This window comes from Sebastes umbrosus, chromosome 6 (genome assembly GCF_015220745.1).
Source record: "Sebastes umbrosus isolate fSebUmb1 chromosome 6, fSebUmb1.pri, whole genome shotgun sequence".
In the NCBI taxonomy this organism is placed as follows: domain Eukaryota; kingdom Metazoa; phylum Chordata; class Actinopteri; order Perciformes; family Sebastidae; genus Sebastes; species Sebastes umbrosus.
The window spans coordinates 11009964-11027844 of NC_051274.1; the positions used below are offsets into that span (position 1 = coordinate 11009964).

The 17881-nt window shown below is 39.5% G+C and overlaps 1 protein-coding gene across 1 annotated transcript; it reads left to right on the plus strand.

Moving 5' to 3' along the window:
* Window positions 1–8371: 8371 nt before the first annotated feature.
* Window positions 8372–17483, plus strand: znf217 (zinc finger protein 217). Its single transcript, XM_037771854.1, has 5 exons — window positions 8372–8756; window positions 11612–12984; window positions 13168–13275; window positions 14324–15712; window positions 15829–17483. The coding sequence occupies exons 2-5, from the start codon at window positions 11661–11663 to the stop codon at window positions 15939–15941; spliced, it is 2934 nt and encodes a 977-aa protein (XP_037627782.1). The 5' UTR covers window positions 8372–8756; window positions 11612–11660; the 3' UTR covers window positions 15942–17483.
* Window positions 17484–17881: the final 398 nt, after the last annotated feature.

A 17881-nucleotide genomic window follows, 5' to 3' on the forward strand; every position in this document is an offset into this window, starting at 1 on the left:
CATTCGTTTGTTCTTCATCGGTGTACACTACAATAGAGAAACCTAATCAAGAATAACTGGGTGTTGCCACAACTGCAGAAATACGTGGCTCAGCAAGTTTGGCAAAAATCATGTATGACGTTCTTCCAAATAATTTTAATGCACACAAGTCAGAGCACTAAACTTGTGAGCTAATAAGGTGTGACACATGAGTCACCCCACACCATGATGGGCGTATAACAAAACAACTACAAATAGACTCAAAATGACTACAGAGGGACACAACATGACTATAAAGACTCAAGATAACTACACAGAGACACAAATCAACTACAAAGAGACTAAATTACTACAAAGAGACACAAAATGACTAAAAAAACACACAAAACAACTGCAAAGAGACACAAAATGACTACAAGAAGACAAATCAAATACAAAGACACTCAAAATGACTACAAGGAGACACAAATCAACTATAAAAAGAGACACAAAATGAATACAAAGAGACTCAAAATGACTACAAATAGACAAAACAACTGCAAAGAGACACAAAATGTCTGCAAAGAGACTTAAAAGGACAACTAGGAGATACAAGCAACTACAAATGGACTCAAAACAACTACAAAGAAACACAAAATGACTACAAAGAAACACACAACCACAGAGAGATGTATAACGACTACAAAGAGACACAAAACAACAACAAAAAGAGGCTATAAAGTGTGCGTGTCTTGCTCCTATGTAGGAGAGTGGTGGGGCCTTTTGCATGTCTGTGCCCTGGGGCCCATGGAATCATAATCCGCCCTGCTTACTTATCTATGTGTTTATTTGTATGGCTGACAGACAAGTGACAGTTATCTGACAGACGTGGACGCAAAAAATAAAATTTGTGACAGTCAAAACTGTGACAGAGAGATGACTGCTGCACGTCACTATCGAATATTAATTTTTATTTCTTAGAGTCCACGAGACACCTTAGAGATAAAAGATGTAAAACAAGATATAAGGAATTGTATATTTCAGGTAAAGGAAGCCCTCAAATCTTCTATTACCATTTATGATGTCATTTCTATGATGGATAGTGCACTGTGCAGTCTTTGGAAGGATGTGTTTTAGATAGTAATGTCTGAGACCCACCATTCACCCGCCATTAAGTGATGAGTCGCGGCCCCTGAAGGCATAACTCACGCTGCTCCTTTGTTATCAATGAGACACACTCTTCTTGCATTACCCTCTATAATAGTTGTGATCATTTTAAATTGTGCATCAAAGTAATTGCCACGGCACTTAACGAGAAAAAGTGAGGTATTGCTTGCAGTATAAGACATGTGGTCCGTCGTCTGTCCTTTCCCCTGGGGATTGTTTCAAATTAAGATGAAAGTGTGACATTTTTGCCGACAGTATCGCCGGTATGTGCGAAGAGCTCATTACTAAACATAAGATCATCACTTATTAACATTATCTTAATATGAAAAAACTTTATAGTACCCACACTGCACCTCATCACCACTACTTCCTGATGTCTTCATAGGAAATTCTCTCAGCATTTTATGCAACCAAAATAGTGCAGATGAAGATAGCAACACAGACTAAAATTAACTGGGCATCTTATTAAGATAGAAACAGTTACAGGTATGGATTTAACAGTGCATAAAGATTGCACACACTGCACAAGATCTGCTTGACCACCATGTTGCTGCAGTTCATCCCAGGACAATGCATGCGACTGTGTGAATGCAGCGAGCTCGGAGGGGGTGGAACAAGGGAACAGTGGGCAGGGAGGCCTGACAGGAGGCCTGCTGTCAGCACTAATGTGCATCACGGCACTGCTCGCTGCTAACAGGTCTGTTCTGTGAGGAAACATTGGGGCAAAACTATTCCAGTGAGAAAGACAGTAATCGCAGATTCTGATCTGATCACAAATTAATGGTAGCGATCTGGCTTTTACAGGACAGTGTCATTCATTTTAACCCAGGGTGAACCAGCAGGTCCTCCATGCACAGCGTGTGTGTGTGTGTCGGGGAGGCATTCTAATGCAGATGCTCTCAAGTGACTTTTAGGGTTCTTGTTGGTCTCTTCAGGGGAATGTTACATCCTGTTGGAAGGACAAAAGGCGTCAGTAGTTTGATACCACGAATGCTATAAATGACTGGAACGTTACTGTTGTTTGATGTTGTGTGTTATTCATATCAGTTATGTGATCATGTCTTAACCTCAACTGAAAGATAATATTTTCAAACGTATTATATTTAAACAGGAAAGTCCCATTGAGATCAAGATCTCATTTTCAAGAGAGACCTGAAACCATAAGTGTATCAATAGAACATAAAACAAACCATTTAAAAATATACAATATCAATTGTGATAATTATAAAAATAGAGTAGAATAGAATAAAATAAAAGTAATATAATACAACAATAGTCAATTAAAGTTAAAAATAGTCACAGCTAAAATCAGTCATGATTTTGACTAGATTTCGGTATAGACCATAAAATATGAGAGAGAGTGGAACGAGAGTATCAAGCTTCAAACTACACTGCAATTCATTATGAATATATGGTGCAAAAATATCTAAAACATATGGTCAGTTGTGTGTTGAGAAAAAAAATATATACATTTTATATTCTAAGATTTTTAAAGGTACAGTGTGTGGGATTTGGCAGCATCTAGTGGTGGGGTTGCAGATTGCAACCAACTGAGTACCCCTCCACTCACTCCTCCTTTTCCAAGACTGTACCGAGTGCAACAGAAGTCAGACAGCGGCTGGCAGTACCACGGTTTTGCGCTCTGCGGCCCACGTTACTGCAGTTTCACAAGTGTGTCTCAGAGAACTACGGTGACCTTCAAGTAATGTAAAAACGCGATAGGTTATATCGAGAGCCAGTGTCTGGTTTGTCCGTTCTGGGCTACTGTAGAAACATGGCCAAGCAACATGACGGACTCAGTGAAGAGGACCCACTACCTACAGTATGTAGATATGAAGGCCTCATTCTAAGCTAACAAAAATACAACGATTCTTAGTTTCAGGTGATTATACACTAATATATACTAATAAACATATACTAATAGATCCCCGAAATGTTACATACTGGCTTTTAAAGGCAAATGTTCATATTAAAGCCTTTCTTGTACTTGGTTTGGTTCCTGAAAAGTGTGTTGCAGGTAAACAGAAACACAGCAAGTTGCACTGGGCATGCATAGAAAGAGTGGTGCGCAAAACAAGATATCATGTACTGTGCTGCTACAGAAATAGTATGATGATGGTAAATAAATAGATCTCTATGGTTAAAAACATTCTTGATTAATATGGATTATTGTATTTATGGCTCAGCCATGGAGATATCACTCCAGAGTACATACGATTTTAGGTTAACCTCAGACTCATGGATATGTATCTTTAGGATTGGCATGATGAGGTTTCTGTGTAGTAAATACAGACTATTTAGACAGATTTTTTTGTTTTGAAAAAACAGAGGGCAAATCTGTCTAATCTGAGGTGTGGGACTCCTAATTTACCAATTTAAAATATGAGATATTTACATGACTGTTCCAAGACTGTGTAGTTTATGTTTGACAGGAGGTTAAGGTCAGGAGAATCATTATACCAGTTTGTCCTGGTTTTGACGTTAAGAGAAACAGACTGGTTAAATTATACTATAGGATTAATCCAAGCAGCAGTATTCAACAGCAGGAAAATCAAAGATTTAAACATAAACGCTATGTTTATTAAAAGGATAATGGCTAAGTAACTATTGGATATTTATCTGAGTAAACTTATTTGTTTATTTATGTATCATTTTCTTCTTCATTGTATTGTGTGTGGCTATCCACTTACATTATATGTCCATATGAGTCACCGTGGAATAAAGAAAAGTCTCAAAGTCAGGAGAGGTTTGACAGACAGTTGTTCACTCTCACCCTTCTTTCAATTCCTCCTCAGGACAGAGGCAGCAAATATTTCAAACATGTGCATAACTCAGAAAAAGGAAAGCTTTTTGTTGATTGATGAAATTTCTCTGATGATCAACAACAACACAACAGCTGGCTGCACTGAATAAACATTACCGGCTATGGGGTGAGAAAGGAGATTATATATTATCAGTGTCTCTCAGGAGCGACACCAGGATTATGAAAGAAACCAGGCTGTGAATCTGGAGGAGAACAATGCAGTCAGCTGCTCCTGACACGTCGAGACAAAAAGAAGCCACTGCAGCCTTTCCCCCATTCCCTGATCCAGTTCCTATCAGGCTGTCTGTCTATACTGAATGCACAATTATTCATTTTCAAGCATTCTGTGTTTTCAAAGCACTTTATCTTTAATTAAAACATACTGCTTTTGGTTGGAATGCATACATGTATTTTTTTAAGATACAATCTGAGACAAAGAGTTTGCAGGTTTGAGGAAGATAAATTACATTAGCATAAAGTCAAACAATAGGACAAAGTTAATTAAATCAGTTAAAAGTAAACAATGTTCGCCCACTTGTTGCTGTCATTACCACTACAGAAAATGAGTGCTAATTAAATAACTGCAATGTATAATTTATGATAAAACTGCCACCCGGTTAAAGAATATCCGTCTGGTTAAACACAAACTACCACCACCTCCACATTTTTTTATGATGGGCTATAACATCTCCTGGCAATTTCATCATCCGGAGGCATCATACCGCTCCTCCAGATTGATAGCCTTTCACCGAGCCTTTGTGGCCACAGAACAATAGGAAATGAGCGGGAGGCCTCGATGTGTCACATGTGGTGCCTTTGATTAACATACTAGGCTTGTTTGTGTAACAGGATCTCGGGGTGAGGAAAGAATACCAGAAAACTGAATCAGAGTATTGCAGGGGGTACGAAAATGTTGTAATTTAGGCCGTCACATGTAGGTGATTGAGTCTTACTAATGCATACAGGATGTCTTATTTCGCTCTGTAGGTATTCAGAGAACACCTATTAAACCCAAGATTTGATCAGATTAAATAAACAATAAAACTATTTTTACTGTTTGTACAACATTAGCTCATATGTCTAATATGCAATAGACATGTTGTCTCTTTATTAGCACCTACACAATAATCACATTCATTACTGCATGGAGAAGTCTGCTTGGCAAACCTGCAGATCCACTTTAGCTTTCATTACATAGACAACACCAGATTGGTCTGACCTGTTTGGTAGGAACAAGGATTTCAAAACAACTTTTAATATACAGTATAGGCAAAAACACGATAATAGCCTATACAAGAGGGAGGATTTAAAGCAGCAGTAGGTAGAAATGGAGCTATTATGATTAAAGAAGTTCTTCTTCTAAAATGATCACTATATCCTGACAGTAGTGCATGAGACAGGTAATCTGAAAAAAAAAAAAAAAAAATCATGTGCCTCTGTGTCCTCCGGTGCTCCTAATGGCATCTGCAAGATTTCACATACCGGAGGAAAACAACCAATCAGAGCTGATCTGGAGCCTGCCGTCTCTGAGCAGCTGTCAATCATTCGTAAACTCTGATCAAACGGTCAAACTAGGCAGCGCTGATCAAATCATTATTCTGTTACTGTAATGCCTATTTCTCGCCTCAAATGTTTTCAGAAACATCTTGTAACGTTTGTGACCCGGCTGCCACGTTGAGATCAGTTGTGGAAATACCAAGCACCGCCCACCAGATGGAGCAAACTTTTTAATTTTACAGCTAAACAGTACACTACAAGATGTTTCTGAAAACATTTGAGGCGAGAAATAGGCATTACAGTAACAGAATATTAATTAATATTTGATCAGTGCTGCCTAGTTTGACCGTTTGATCGGAGTTTGCGAGTGATCGACTGCTGCCTCCGTTGAATGAACAGCCAAAAGGAACACTCTCTCTCTCTGAAATGATCTGTGATTGGCCAAAGTCTCCCGTCACATGCTAGATTTTCCAAAGCCTGAAAACAGATCCATGAGGAGGTGCAGAAGTCTAGCTTTCTATCAGAACACTTGAATTACAATATGCTAAAAAGGTTATCATGGGAGTTTTCCCCAATGATGCCAAAACTATTCTGCATACTGCTTTAAGGGAAACACCCAGCCTAATGTGAGAGATGGCTTTGGTCTTTGTCCACTGTTCCTTAGCTGGGTGTGGTTACTGATAAAGTTTTCTTCTTTCAGACACTACTGCCACTTGGGGGGGAGGGTGTGTGTGTGAATGTCTCAATAACGAGTGTACTCTGACTGCCACTGAATATCCTCATTGATTATACAATGTATGGCTTTAAGCTGCCATCAATGCCTGGTTTCTCTTTGGAGGGGTGTGAGAGTGGAGGAGGGGCTGTTGTTTAACTTTAGCCAGTGGGTGATACTGTAGGTGCTCTTTCTCTCATATAAATCAGTGTATTCTTCTTATTCGTCTTAGTGACTATCCCTGTCATTATTTAGAAATATCATTAGGATTAATATAATATAGTATTATAAGTTTGAACAAGTTCTATCATTATAGGCTATATTGGTACTCCCCACTCTCTTTAAGATCAGACATTTGCATTTGGCTTTATAAGATGTGTTTAAGTGACAGCAAACTGTATGTAAAACTGAGTTCTTTTTTTATAAATGGGAAGACACAGAACATTTTCATGACTCAACCAACCTGCTTCTGCAAAAAAAAAAAAAAACTCAAGTAACTGTGAAAAGTTTTAAGGTTCTTTGGAAAGGTTCAAGAGTGGAGGAAGGGCTGTTATTTAACTTTGCATTAGCCAGTGGGTGCTACTGTAGGTGCTCTTTATCTCATATATATATCAGTGTGTTCTTCTTATGGGGCATTTTGTGTACATAGAATAGTGACTTTACATTATCCCTGTCATCATTTAGTATTATCATAAGGATTATTATAATATAGTATTATAAGTTTGGACAAGTCCTATCATAATAGGCTATAGAGAGAGCCTCCCCCTCTCTTTAAGATCAAACATTTGCATCATCAGATGTGTTTAGTGTGACCGCAAACTGTATGTAAAACTGAGTTATTGTTTGCATGTTTTATTACTGGGAAGACACTGAAAATTCTCATGACTCAACCAACCTGCTTCTGCAAAAAAAAAAAAAGTCATGTAACTGTGAAAAAGTTTGAGGCACCCCTCCCCCACCTCCACATGGTAGCTGGTGCATGACGTTAGAGCATAGAAGAAGAAGAAGAAGAAGAAGGGCAACTACTTTAGGTAGGTTCAATGCAGCAACACAAACTTATTGTTGTGTAGCCTGTGGCTCTAATCATCATAATGAACTCACTCTGTGACTGTTTACATATATTAAAGTAGCATTTTAGCACACAGGCTTAGCCCAAAGTCAGTGAACTCAACACATTAAACATTAGACTGTATAGTGACATCATGGAATTGTAACCTGGGTGATTTAAAATACACAACAGTGATAAAAAAAACAACTGTCATACCTGTTCAAGCATCTGATAAGTAGTAGCTGTGACTCAGAAAGATGACATAAAAAATATGTTAGTTATATAAATATATTACATTAAGTGTAAATCCTTTGTATCTGTTTAATCACAACCACGTGACTACGCAGGTTTTTTTTTTGTTGTGTAGCCTGTGGCTCTAACCATCATAAGGAACTCACTCTGTGACATGTTTACATAAATTAAAGTAGCATTTAGCACACAGGCTTAGCCCAAAGTCAGTGAACTCAACACATTAAACATCATTATCAGACTGTATGGTGTCATGGAATTGTAACCTGAGTAATAAATAGTTGTGACTCAGAAAGATGATATAAAATATATGTTAGTTATATATATAAATATATCTATGTAACATTAAGTGTAAATCCGTTTTAATCTGTTAATCACATTAAACATCATATTATAGACTGTATGGTGTCATCATGGAATTGTAACCTAGGTGATCAAATAAAATACACAACATACAGTCATAAAAAAAAAAAACTGTCATACCTGTTCAAGCATTTGGTGAGTAGTTGTGACTCAGAAAGATGATATCAAAATATATGTTAGTTATATAAATGGATAACATTAAGTGTAAATCCTTTTTATCTGTTAATCACATTAAACATCATATTATAGACTGTATGGTGTCATCATGGAATTGTAACCTAGGTGATTTAAAAACAACACAACAGTGATTAAAAAACACATACCCGTTCGAGCATCTGGTAGTTGTGACTCAGAAAGATAACATAAAAATATATGTTAGTTATAAATAAATGTTTGTATGTAACATTAAGTGTAAATCCTTTTTATCAGTTAATCACATTAAACATCATATTATAGACTGTATGGTGTCATCATGGAATTGTAACTTGGGTGATTATTTAAAATACACAATAGTGATTAAATAAACTGTCATACTTGTTCAAGCATCTGGTAAGTTCAGAAGTAAAATATGTTAGTTACCTATAAATGTATGTATGTAACATTATAAATCCTTTTATCTGTTAATCACGACCACGTGACCACGTGACTAAGCTATGGGTTTTTTGGGGTTTCTCGTGCACGCGCTCCATCCTGAGAGAGTGGGGTCGGGAGCGCGCGTCAGAGCTCAACAGCTGCACAGTGAGCAGTGTGGAGGAGGAGGAGGAGGACTCTACAAGTAGAGCAAATATGATTCACATTCAAACAATTGAATAGGTGAGCTCTCCGACACCAGTTGAACGCGTGTACTCTCTCTGTGTGAGTGAAATGAAGAAGAAGAAGCAACTCACATCAAACTACCTCTTCGCTCAGCCGTAGTATCAGTGTCACTATCATTAATCCGGAAACTCTCAGCCTTTCTGGTAGGTATTGTTTGTTTGAGTTTCTACAGTTTGTGTCGAAGTTCGAGTCGAGAGAGAAAGAAATAAGTGTTGTTGTTTGCTAAAGAAGTGTCGTTACATTACTAAGTGGTGCTGCTTTTTATTGAGTTTATTAAGTTCACTTTATCCGGGTTAAAGTTGTTAAACAAATCAATAAGAAGCAGCAGAAGTCCACCAGGTATGTTGATTCGAACCCATCTGTTGTCACGTTAACGTGCTGTTTTAGTGTTAGCTTAACGAAGCTCCTTGATGATGATTTGAAGATGTTAATGTTTAATATCGCTCTTAAAGAAGCCACCAACATATCCTCGTGTTCTGCTTATTATGCACACATAGAAATGTAATAGCGACTCTCTGTTAAAGTTGTGAAGTTAGCTAAACTCCTGTTATCTGTTGTTGCTCTGAGCATCCATCCCCCCTCCTCACTAACGTTAATGGTCTCAACCAGTGGAATAACAAAGTGGCTCTACTAACGTTAACTGCTGCTGCTGCCTCACACGGAGCATGCAGTGCTATGTGTGTGCTTTAAAGAGCAGCTCATTACTAGACAGATGCATGTGCTCACCTGGGTTCAGGCAGAAGTTCACCAAGGCCACACTAATTATAGCAAAAGGTAAGTAGCCTACAATGGGAACCAGCGTGGAAGGTATACTGGCTAATTGATGAGAATAAGGGGTGATTAACTGGAATGTGACTAGCAACTTATTCTAAACTACATTGCCCAGCTGTAAATGGATAGATAGATAGATACTTAAAGTACCCTACTAAAAGCAGCCTAGATGGATAGATAGATAGTAACTTTATTGATCCTGAGGGAAATTCAAGTGTCCAGCATCACAGTTCCATAGTGCAAAACATGTTAGTAAAAAGGCAGTTAAAAAGTTAGTAGTGCAAAGTACAAAAAAATATAGCAGATATAAAAATACAAGGAGATGAAGAAAACTGTTAAAACTGAATATAGTGCAGGGTAACAGCTGTGATACACAACTATTAAAAAAGTGAATATAGTGCAGAAGAGACTGTTAAAAATTAGTATAGTACAGGGTAACTCCAGTATACTACCATTATATACATGTACAATTATATTGTAATTAAAATAATATATTTTGGGTCAATTAAAATACAAAAAATAAACATATTGTGACTATACAGTAGACTGCTATATGTTTTGCTGTTGTCACAGTCTTCTCTCTTTCACTTTGTATTGTTGCCTTGAGCTATTGAACTTGCTGGTCCAGTCACTCCACCCTGGTGGCAATCAAACTGAGAATGTGAATTGAATTTCTTTAACTTTTTTGACTGTCTATATAGCCATAGCTATAAGCAGTTCATTATACATATTGAAAGTGCTACTATGACAAAACCAGAAGGAGGTAGGCCCAGGGGTCACGAAACAAAAGGGAAACCAAACATTACACGCCTGGAGCATATACATGTGCAATGTGTGAGTTAACAAGGCAGCCATTGTAGGCTAGTATAACATCAAAACGTTTTTATATCATAGGTGTCTGTTGTTAAACGTTGTTTAGTGCCAAATCAAACTGAGCCCATGTAACATTTCTCAAGACTTAATTTTGGGCGTGACCATGATACAAGATAGTTGCAAAATGGGAAGTTTAAGGTTGTTTGTGTCCAGAAAAATGCAAAATATTATAGTAATAGTTTAATGTTGTGGTATTTGAATACTTTTTTATTCAACTGCAGTAAATTATTTAACATTAAATAGTGACTTATCATTTACTCTTATTTTGAAATACTTAGGGATGCACCGATCCGACTTTTACATTCCCAATACCCATAGCGATACCTGAGCGCTTTGGGTGTCGGCTGATACAGAGTAACGATCCCATACCAATGATTAATGGGCCGTTTGCCAACCTGTGTGGAAGTGACTGGAGTCATTCTTTTATGTGTAAACAACATCAGGTTTGACTTAAACCTTGCTTTTTGTAATTTTGTAAAACTAAACTTAACAAATAAATACATAGATACAAATTACCTGATTGTTATTTATTATCAATATAATAAATCGTAGACCGGAAATTTGGTAAAAAATCTTAAAAAATTAACAGGAATTACAATTTAGGTGTAAACCTTTTTAATGCAGCAACAATTTGGTCAAAACTTGAACAGGAATTCAAGTTAGTATATAATGTATATAGTAAATAAACATTGAATCGAATTGAATAGATCGTAAATTAAACTGTAAATTAATTAAATAAAAAAAAAAAATTAAAATAAATTATTTTACTTTAAAATAATTTCCTGAATTGTTATTTATAATTAAAATACTAGTACACCAGCAACTGTAAACCTTTTTAGTTCAGCAACAATTTGGTCAAAATTTAAACAGGAATTAAATGTACATAGTATATAAACATTGAATTGAATTGAATAGATGGTCCCCACTGTCACCGATACACGTGACATATCAGTATCGGGGCATCCCTACTTTGTTTTGAACAAACGCATGTTTAAATGTGAGCTGGAAGGACAGTATGGATCTATACATTAATATTAACCCTATTAACTTAGTATGATATCCAGTATGCCAAATTCTGTTGTTGATTGCTTACAAACTACGGTTTATATACACACTAAGGAATATATTCTAATGCTTGTAAGCAAGAAAAACACCGTCTTCATATTTTATCAATGGCCCATACAGAGAGGAAATGAGTTGTCTGTGCAGTTGATTGCTAAAAACGATACATTTCCTGTTTCTGTGTGGTGTGTTTTAAACCGATTTTATCTACAGTTAGGTAGCAGCTACCTGAGCCTGTTTTGGTATTTAGCAGCAGAGCCTAACTAACGACACTTTTCTCTCTTGTTTCCAGGTTCCTAATCTGGACAGTGTGTACAGCGTTGTTCCGCTTTCAGAGGACAATGCCGACTCACTCGTTGTCACCGTTTGTGGAGAGCCCAGATGGACTTGCCCAAGATATCCTTATTGGCAACAATGCAAGTGTCCCAGGACCCGGCTCTAGCATGACACCACACGCCACCTACACGGAAAAGGCTGTGTTGCAATCTGGAGGAAGTGGGCTGCTGTCTTGCATGTTCTGTGATCAGACTTTTATTCATCAGGATGAGCTAGGACCCCACGTATTAACACAGCACCCCACCACTTTCTTTGAACCGGCCGTGCTTCGTGTCGAAGCAGAATTCAGGATCCCAGGAGAGAGACCCCGGCCCAAACAGAGCAGCGTCCCTATTGCAAAAGAGGAGGTTCCCAGCTGCATTGTGTGTGGTCAGGTGTCGCAAGATGCCAGTGAGCTGGAGGCCCACATGAGGAAGCACAAGGACTACTTCACTTTCTGCTGTAACGTCTGCGGACGGCGGTTCAGAGAGCCGTGGTTCCTCAAGAACCACATGAAGAAGCACGCAAAAACAGGAGCTAAGAGCAGGGCCCAGCAAGAACTGGAGGTCACGGTCAACGGCGTTGTCCAAGACCCTGCTTCAGAGCCCGTCGTTACTGTTTACAAAATGTGCATGGTTTGTGGGTTTTTCTTCCCCGACCATGACAGTTTGGCCGAACATAGTAAAGTACATAATCGCGAGGTGGAGCCAAGCAAACATAAAGACGAGGAGAAAATGGACATCAACACTGAATCCCACGCCAAGCAGGAAACATTTCTTCATGGTCTAAACCTTGTGCCTCGCTCTTCAGTAAGTAGTTTGCAACAGGAGAGATCATCAAAATGGATTCCCCAGCTGGATCCCTTCAACACATATCAGTCTTGGCAACTCGCTACAAAGGGCAAGATAGCAGTCGGTCTGAATAATATTAAAGATATTGGCCAGGAAGCCAGCACAGACAATTCGGAATGCGGCTCTGATAAGGAGGAGTTGAGTAATATTTGGTTTGAGGGACAAGGAGACAAGGCTACGAAAGAGGTCCTTGTGAAGGAGCCCCGGCCTCAGCAGCAGCAGGCTGTAGTACAGAACGCAGCGCCGCGGCGGAGGTCTCTGATGCAAAAAAATAAGGACAAAGAGAGGCCGACTACTTGTGAGGACTGTCAGAGGACCTTCAGGACCTACCACCAGTTAGTGCTCCACTCCAGGGTCCACAAGCGTGAGAGAGGTGGCGAAGAGAGTCCAACTTCCTCTGTCGAAGGGAAGTTGTCAACAGCAGGTTCGCTTGAGAATGCAGAGGAAGGCTGTGAGGAGGGATTGGAGGAGGCAGCACTGACAGAAAACCTGGGTCTAGGTAAATATAGGGCTCATTACACACTCCTGCTTCACTCACACTGTCTTGAAATTGTTTTTCATACAAAGAACTCTGTTACCAAGTGCTCCCTCTGCTGATGGGAGGGATCATAACACTTGTGATTTTATTTTTGGTCTATTCCTTTCTATGTATTTATTTATGCATTTCTGTCTATTTTCAAAGGTGAAGATGGTTTGGATCGATCAAAAACCAGATCGAAAGCATGCACCTACTGTGGCAAATCATTCCGATCAAGCTATTACCTCACAGTTCATCTGAGGACTCACACAGGTATGTTCAACACGTTTGGCTTGAGTGATTAATTTATGAAGACTTTTGCATACAAATTAACTCTGTGTAATTCTGTGGCTTATATTTTAAACTCTGCTTAAAGCAGCAGAAGGTAGAATTGGAGCAAATATGAGTAAAAAAAGTATTTTTTTATAAAACAGTCACTATATCCTGACAGTAGTGCATCTTGGAGAAGAAGGGAACACTCTCTCCTAATTTGGTCCTATTAACACCAATATAGAAAGTGACATTTCAGCGGAGGAAGTACTCAGATCCTTTATTTAAGTAAAAGTAGCAATACTGTGGTGTAAATAAAATAGTCTATTACAAGTAAAAGTCCTGCACTGAAAATGTCATTTAAGTATGATCAGAAAAATGTACTTAAAGCAGCAGTGGGCAGAATTAGAGCAAATATGATTTTAAAAAAAGTTACTTTTATAAAACGTGCTTATGTGTCCTCCGGTGCTCCTAATGGCATCTGCAAGATTTCACAGACTGGATGAAAACAACCAATCAGAGCCGAGCTGGAGCCTTGCCATTTCTGAGCAGCTGTCAATCATTCAAGAATGCTGATCAAACGGTCAAACTAGGCAGCGCTGATCAATTATGAATCAATATTCTGTCAAATGCCTATTTCTTGCATAAATTGTTTTATGAGAAACATCTTGTATTGCACTGTTTAGCTGTTTATCAGTTGAGGAAATACCAAGCCCCGCCCACCAGCTGGAGCAAACTTTCTCATTTTACAGCTAAACAGTACACTACAAGATGTTTCTGAAAACATTTTATGCGAGAAATAGGCATTACAGTTCGCGAATGAACAGCCAATAGGAACCCTCTCTTTCTGAAATGACCTGTGATTGGCCAAAGTCTCCCGTCATGGACTAGATTTTTTAAAGCCTGAAAACAGAGCCAAGAGGAGGTGCAGAAGTCTAGTTATCTCTCAGACCACTTGAATTACAATATGCTGAAAGGTTATTATGGAATTTTTGGCCAATGATGCCAAAAACATGGTTTAACTGTTTGTTTATTTGTTTGTTTGTTTCAGGTGAAAAGCCGTTCAAGTGTGTTTACTGCGACTACGCTGCGGCCCAGAAGACTTCACTGAAGTATCACCTGGAACGGCGTCACAAGGACAAACCCTTCGTGGACATTCCCAGCAGACCCGTGCCTTTAGTGCCCTCTCCTAACGATGGAAAACTCGGAAATGACAATGAAACCCCTGCTCCGAACAGATCCAAAATCTGGGCTCCTGGAGCCAGATCGTGCACCAACGGAACACCAGAGGACAGATTTGACAGCAGAGCTAGTACCGGCAAACCACTCATCCAGATGAATGCTGAGTATGAGAAATTAATTGCTAGGTCCGCTTACTCCCCGACTGATGATGTGGTCGTAAAGTGCCCCGTACCTGTTAACCTGAAGATGGAAAGGGAGGAGATAAAAGACGAGAACTCCGAGGGCCCATTAAATCTGTCCTTAAAAGTGTCTCTCTCCATCTCCGCCAGTGCAGAACCCAGAAACGCATTAATTTCAATCGCCTGTTCGTTTTGTGCATATAAAACCATGTACCCAGAGGTTCTGATAATGCACAAAAAGCTCACTCATAAAGACAAGTCGGACAGCACAAAAAAGAACGGATTCGGCAGTTTGAAAGAAAAACGTTTCACGGGTTGCCCCCCTGCGCTCGACGGGAAAGACGTCCCCCCGCTTCCTATGATTGACCGGCGCCACCCTCGTCGAACCAAGTCCCCACCCCCCCAACCTGCAAAATCACAAGAGAAGACCGCTATTAAACCACCTCCTGCTCCGAAGTGGTCTCCTATCTATGCACCCGTACACGATGCTGCCCAGGAGACCCAGCGCTACACACATAACCCTGACACACATCCCAGTCAGGAACCTTCCAGGTACACGGAGCTCATGAGGAGGAAACCCAACATGGGCAGCAAGTACGCCGTGGACCGCCCAGGCCCTCTGGACAGAGTGGGGATCGGCGAGAGGAGTTACCCAGCTAGAAGCGGTGTCATTTGGCACTCGGACGCCGCCAGGCTGTGCCTGTCCAGCCGATTCGGGAGCCTCCCCCAGATGGATTTTGGCGAACCTTCCAGCAAGAGATTAAAGTACACGTTTCCCACAGGCAGGGAGGCTGACGGCGGCGAGAAGTCTGGCTTTAGAGGACCAGCAGGGAATGTGTCCAACAGACTGCTCATCTCAGGGAGAAACGTGAAAGGCGCGTCACAAATGTCGGGTCAACCCGCAGTTTCTGAAGCCTTGGGTTCTTTGAAGGCTACGTCTACAGCTATGGGAGGAGGCTTGGACTCCGAGTGGAGCATGATGAACCTCCTGCGCTCATGCACACCCAGCGACCTGGCGTCTCTCTATCACAGCGCACCAGCCAACCCCAGTCATGGAGGACTAGCCAACCCGAGAGCAGGTATGTCTTAGGTTAGCTGCTGCACGAGAGGTGTATTTATTAAATTCAAACTAGACTACTTTATATCTGCGTATCCTAGCAGCTTGTAGAGTTAACATTGAAGCTGTTTTTCCCAGGGGGCAGAACTGTGCTGTACCAACACTTGCCCACTCTGCCCAGCCTTCAGAGGAGAGACCTCTCAGGCCCTTTCCCTAATCAACGCTATGGGACCACTGACAAAAGTACCTAAAGTGGCACCAAGGTAAAAGGTTGAAACACATTGTTTTGAATTACATACAATACCTTTTTTTTTTCCTAATTTTCAAACCCTGACCAGAATCTGTCACCTGGTACTTGATATAAATGAATCAAGTCAAATTTGAAAATATAAAAAAAAAGTTTTTCTTCTCTCTAGATTTGAACTGTATTGCTCCCTTATTTTGGAGAACTTGTCAGAGAATTTGTTCAGTATACTGATTTAAAGAGAGATGGTTTGTGCTAAAAAAAAGTGTCTAGGCTCCCCTTAATTTAATGTTTTTTCAATAGAGGGGAAATTGTGTTGCGTAGACTTTTCACGGCTGAGGCCTTTATTTTCTTTTTTTGAATGAATGTTATTCCACCGGTGTGCACTGTGATGATTTGTTTCCATTCAAAACTGTTACTTGACCCACAGTAAATGTTCAGCTATCTGTAAGTGTCTATGACATAACAGTAAACTTTGTATGTGGGGTAACGTAAATATATCTGTAAGCTTTCAGTACATACAAATATATAGAAAGAAAGAAATGTAATTTGTGTGAAAAATTGCTGCTCTGTTCACTTCCTGTTTATGTCCAGGCAGTCATTAAGAACTATTCTATTATTATTTTTTTCCCTTTCCAAGGCACTGAAGGGTTGGGATTTTTCTGTTTAATAACTTGACGGCTTCGGCCCAGTGGTTTACAAAAGGGCCACAGTAACAAGTCCTGTGTACGTTCAAGTGGTCTACCTCACGTTGTGCTCTCGACGCTGTTATTTTTGTAAAGCTGCTGTAGCCATCATGTCAGCTGAGCCTCGGTACCTAGTTGTCTGTCGACGAGATGTTTTGAGTTGTAGTATAACTACAACTGGCGTCACATGAAACACAAACTGATCTGTTGATACAGAACTACTGCTAAGGCCTTATCGACCTGTGGCGCACGATTAACTGTAACACAATGTGGGTTGCAGAGTTCTTTGATATACTTTGTATTTACAAGCCCAGTTTTAAACACAGAAGAGATTTTGTGGTTTAATTTGTCCTTTTGAAATGGCTGTCGTCTGCTTTAGCGGTGCCTCAAATCCATAAGCTGTACCAAATTCCATGAGTTCTGTTTGTGTATTAGACGGTCACGCTGTATATTATTTGGACTGCACATTCAGTCACTTTCCAGGAGTTTTGCTTTTTACCATGCAGAGTCTTGAAAGTGTTATTTAGTTTCAGTGGTCAGTCCCGGCGGGTCATCAAGTGGTCTTTTTAGATGCGACTGTGTAGTTTGGAGAGAAAAAAATACAGAAGCAGCTATGTTGATTAATGGCTTGATTAATTACACACTGTGAACAAAAAGTCTCAGGTTAACTCATTTACGAGCTATTTAGTCTTTCGTGTAATTTTGTATTTTTGCCACTTTAAAAGGCCTTTGGGTTAAGTTATTTCTTTTTTTTTTTTTGTTTTCTTTGGTATTCACATTACATGTGTACTTATGTAAAAAAAATGAAAATATTGTTTGAGATTTGTATGACACATTTCAAGAATAAAGTGAGGCGAAAAAGCTGCGTGTTATTATTTTGTTACTTCACTGATGGGCATACACAATGTACTCCGCACAGAACACAGATGCAGCTGCGGTTTGAGGGCCTTGGATGCATTAAAGGAAACTCGTAATTTGAACTGTTTGATAGAACAAACCTGTCTTTAATTTGGACTTATCCCAGGTATTAGAGGTCACACATACCTGTAGCTGAACAGCCATTATATGTGTTGTATCCTACGTCTTGCAAATGTGTAGAGACTACACTGACTATACATATGTTTGCCTCTTTAGAAGAGGAGTTCTCAAACTGTTAGGGGCAATGGACGCCTTAAAGGGGAGAAATTATTCCAAGGACCCCCTTATAATCGTAACACAAATCAAGCATATGTTTAGTACTCTTAATTGCCATTGGAACAAT